Below are 4,773 nucleotides of genomic sequence, written 5' to 3'. Positions count from 1 at the left end.
GGATGGTCTCGATCTCTTGACCTCGTGATCCACCCGCCTCGGCCTCCCAAAGTGCTGGGATTACAGGTGTGAGCCACCGGGCCCAGCAAGAGCCAAATTTCTCTTATCAACACTTAGAGCAAGGGTCCACTAACCTGGGGAGGAGACTGGTACATGTTGGGATTTACCAGAACTCCCAAAGGCTCTTCAGAAGATCTATCCAATTTGGTCAGTGTCTGATTCAAGGTTCCACTGGCAATGGCCTGTATTGTCTCATCTAGTCTGTGATAATAAACCAAAAGGATGCAACAATTGGTAATGTTCTATGCTCAGAATTTCCTTACCACCAACATAAAATGCTTTAATAGTAATAAAATTTGGAATATAAAGAGGAGTCTATGGATGACCTTCCCTACTCCCTACTCTAGCTTCCTGCTCCTCACACCAAAAACCCTAAGGAATATGAGTTAATCAATGTTAGAAAATACGAAGAAAATACACAGGGCACACTACAGTCATTTACCTGCTCAACAAGATCATTAAACATGCCAAGACCAGAAAAGCTGCCTAGAAGCCATGAGTGGTGGCTCATGCCTATAGTTCCAACACTATGGTAGGCCAAAGAGGGAGGATTGCTTGAGGCCAGAAGTTCAAGACCAGCCTGGGCAACATAGAGAGACCCTGGTTCTACAAAAAATACATGATCTGGGTATGGTGGCTCACACGTGTAGTCCTAGCTACTTAGGAGGATGAGATGGGAGGATAGTATGAGCCCAGAAGTTCAACGTGCCACTGCCCTCCAGCTTGGGCAACAGTCAATAAGGCCCTGTCACAAAAAGGAAAAAACAAAAAACTTGCCTAGGAATACCCTGACCCACATAAGAGTGTTCTATGTGAGCTCATCTTCTCAATGCAACCTATACGGTTATTCCTCTGCCTACTCAGCAGTCCCTTCACTCCTTCTTGCTGGTCTTCATTCTATCTTTGCTTGAAGGCTCATAAGCAATAAAGAGGTACCCTACTAGCCCAGCACAAAAATGCTTACTCCTTTCTCTAAGGTCCTATAGTATCTACTATCTAAACAATCATTGGATACATCCCATGTTATCCTGTGCCTATGGTGCTGGCATTGGATACATGGCTCTAAACCTATAAAATAATATAATGATTTTCATTTAAAGATTGTGAAAATCTAATGGTTAGTTGGTAAGAGATCATAAGCCCTGCAGGAACCCTATCTTATTTCATTCTATAGCTCTACAGTACTTGCTGCTGTATTCAATGCCCCTGTTGGATGCTTGACAAATGTTTGTGGATAACAATAATAATTCTGATGCACAACATAATGAAAATCTTCAACTAACAGGAAAGGCTAAACCTGACCTTCAATTCAATTCAAGATACGTTTGTTAGGAATCTCTTATATGTAAGATAGCTTAATGGGTGTGGAGGACATTGTTTCTGCCTTCAAGAGGCTTTGAATTCAAATGGCAGATTTAAGACAGCTATACAGATGATGAATCATATAGGAAAGGATATAATAATTACTATGAGACAGGCACAATCCGTTTGGTGGTTATTATCCCATCATCCAACATGTTGTATAAAGTAGGTTCAAGGGAAAGTTAAGCATGTGAAAGGCAAAGATTGGGGGAGGAATTTCCAAAACAAGGAAAAATCAGAAAAAAAGGCATGAAGCTTTTAAAAAGTACAAGAATTTGTAGGATGAGGTGAGTCTAAAATAAGGTGGGGACAGTGAGGTCTGAAAGAGAGAAATAGATTTGACACAGTATAGTGATAAGTATATTCAGAACTCTCGAATCTATAAAAGAAATAATTAAAAAGTGATGACTACATTTTTAGAACACTCAAACTTACTAGCATACAACTAAAGCAAAGGAATCTGAATAAAATTAGAATGAAATACCATTTTTCATGTGTCAGAATGACATCTTGTAAAAATTTTTGACAATGGAAAAGAAAACTGTTATCTTGATAGTTGGTGTGTAGCTGACAAGTCAAAAGAATGCACTATTTAAATGTTCTCTTCTAAAAAAATTGCACCTTTTTTGTTTATATGTTAATAGACTTTTTTTTTTTCAAGGTGTGGTCTCGCTATGTTGCCCAGGCTGGTCTTGAATTCCTGGCCTCAAGTGATCCTCCCATCTTGGCCTCTCAAAGTGCTGGGATTATAGGTATGAGTCACTGTGCCCAGCCTTAGGCTTTGTTTTTTAAAGCAGTTTCAGGTTCACAGCAAAATTGAGAGGAATGTAAAAAGGTTACCCACTTCCCCCAAGACCTCCCAAATACATATCCTCCCCCATTATTAGCATCCCTCACCAGAGTGGTACATTTGTAATGACTGATCAACTTCCATTGACAAATCATTATCACTCAAAAGCCATAGTTTACATCAGGGTTCACTCTTGGTATTGTATAATTTATGGGTTTGGACAAATTTATAATGACATGTATTTATCATTATAATTACATACTGAGCAGTTTCACTGCCTTAAAAATCTTCTCTGTGCTCCCTTTATTTATTCCTCCTTCTCTTCTAATCCCTGGAAACTACTAAATAGTTGGAATCATATAGCATGTAGGCTGCACCACTTTAATACTCCAATTCACAGTAAGAGAATATCCCCATTTTCCTATACCTACACAATATGCAATATTATATTTTAAAAAATTTAAGCCAAATTTGATGAGCCAAAAAAATTTGATATATTATGTTTTTCTTCTTTTTTTTTTTTTGAGATGGAGTTTTGCTCTTGTTACCCAGGCTGGAGTGCAATGGCACGATCTCGGCTCACTGCATCCTCCGCCTCCTCGGTTCAGGCAATTCTCCTGCCTCAGCCTCCTGAGTAGCTGGGATTACAGGCACGCGCCACCATGCCCAGCTAATTTTTTGTAGTTTTAGTAGAGACGGGGTTTCACCATGTTGACCAGGATGGTCTCGATCTCTTGACCTCGTGATCCACCCGCCTCGGCCTCCCAAAGTGCTGGGATTACAGGTGTGAGCCATCGCGCCCGGCCTGATATGTTTTTAAATCTGTATTTCCTGATTGCTAGTTGAACATCTTTTCAAATGTTATTGGCTATTTGTACTTCCCCAATTGTGTACCATCTGTTCTTACCTTTTGTCCATTTTTCTGCTGGAGTTTTTGGTCTTTTTCTTTTAATTTGCGAGAGTTCTTACTTATATAGTAGGAATATTGTTTATTTGACTGTTTAACCACTTAAAATATTTTCTTCCCACTTAGTACTGTCTTTTTACTTTATTTAAAATATCTTATATCTTCATGACTTCAAGATTTTGTATCTTGGTTAGGAATAGCTTTATCACACCAAGACTATAATTATATTCTCCTATAAGTCTGTATTTCTTTCTGATCCCTTTATATTGTTCATATTTAACTTTTTAGTGAAACTTATTATAGCATCATAGAATGTTTTGAGGTAGAGACAGATATACCCTAGATTTTTTTCTAAACAGGCAATGATCCCAAAATAACATATTTAATTCTTTCTTTAACGATTAAAAATGTTAGCTTTATTGATTATTAAACTCACATACATATATATATACACATCCACACATACACATGCAATTTAAACATACCAATCTCTTTCTGGATTCTGTTTCATTGATCTATTCCTGTGCCCAAACTATATCTCATTGTTTTAAAAATGGGTTTTTTTTTTTGCACTTTGGAACTTTAGAAGGCTGAGGCAGGCAGATTACTTGAGGTCAGGGGTTTGAGACCAGCTTGGCCAACATGATGAAAACCTGTCCCTACTAAAAATACAAAAATCAGCCAGGCATGGTGGTGGGTGCCTGTAATCCCAGCTACTCAGGATGTTGAGGCAAGAGAATCGCTTGAACCTGACAGGCGGAGCTGGCAGTGAGCCAAGATCATGCCACTGCACTCCAGCCTGGGCAAAAGAGCGAGACTCCATCTCAAAAAACAAAATGAGCAAACAAAAAAATCCAGTAATTATCTAGTAGAAGTGTTCATTTAAAATTTTTTCTTAGATATTTTTATATGTTTTCTATTGTAAACAAACACATTTTTAAAATCAACAAAAATAACAGATCCGCGAGAAAGGAAAAATCCTTTATGGTCAACCTATTCCTTCTTTGAGACCCTTTCTAGTGCTGCTCACTTACCTGCTATGATACTCTGCTAGTGAATTTTCTTCTTCCAGGATCTTCCTTCCTGCAAAGTCAATGGTGACCTTCTTAGAAAGTCGAGAGGCGTGTCGAAGTTCTCTTAGTTCCTCCTCTCGCTTCTGCAAGGTTTCCCGCTCAAGTTTGGACAACCACTGGTTAGAATCACTGGCAAAGTAATCTGATTCATCATCAATGACTTGAGTCCTTCGAATACTGAGAAAAAAGGAACACATGGCCATTAGGTCATCTGTTGACAAATAAGGACCAATTACTATAAAACTGTTTCAAGGTAGCTTACTATCTCAAATACAGATGCCCCAAAATATTCCAAAAGCAGCTCGAGCTCTGCATGTGTTTCAACTCCATTGTAGGCTCAGCTCCTAGAACTTATCTCAACTTCAGGCAAGAAAAAAAACAGCACCATTATCCACTGTCCTTCTATGTTTCTTATTAGTCCAGCCTCTACCTTCTGATAATTGGGCTTCAGCCTCGTTTTGCTGCATCTGAGTTCATGTTTGACGGCTTACTAAGTATCCTAGTTCCTCTGCAATTGGGATCCAGTCTATTCTTGCTAGGCTTTTTTGCTTATTGGAGTTTTAAGCTTAAGTCTCAGTTCT

At 38.7% G+C, this 4,773-nt stretch overlaps 1 protein-coding gene across 2 annotated transcripts in view; it reads right to left on the bottom strand.

Moving 5' to 3' along the window:
* LOC108288887 (activating signal cointegrator 1) overlaps positions 1-4,773 on the bottom strand; it is a 70,551-nt gene that overhangs the window by 53,205 nt on the left and 12,573 nt on the right. For both annotated transcript variants that reach the window (XM_017508070.2, XM_037731205.1), the window contains 2 exons: positions 4,154-4,369; positions 135-261 (listed from right to left, as the gene is read on the bottom strand). In XM_017508070.2, coding sequence (XP_017363559.2) covers positions 135-261; positions 4,154-4,369 — 343 coding nt within the window. The remainder of the gene's footprint in view (positions 1-134; positions 262-4,153; positions 4,370-4,773) is intronic.

Source organism: Cebus imitator, unplaced genomic scaffold, assembly GCF_001604975.1.
Source record: "Cebus imitator isolate Cc_AM_T3 unplaced genomic scaffold, Cebus_imitator-1.0 Scaffold386, whole genome shotgun sequence".
Taxonomy (NCBI): Eukaryota; Metazoa; Chordata; class Mammalia; order Primates; family Cebidae; genus Cebus; species Cebus imitator.
Note: the sequence above shows the minus strand (reverse complement) of the source record. Positions and strands in the feature narration are given on the sequence as shown.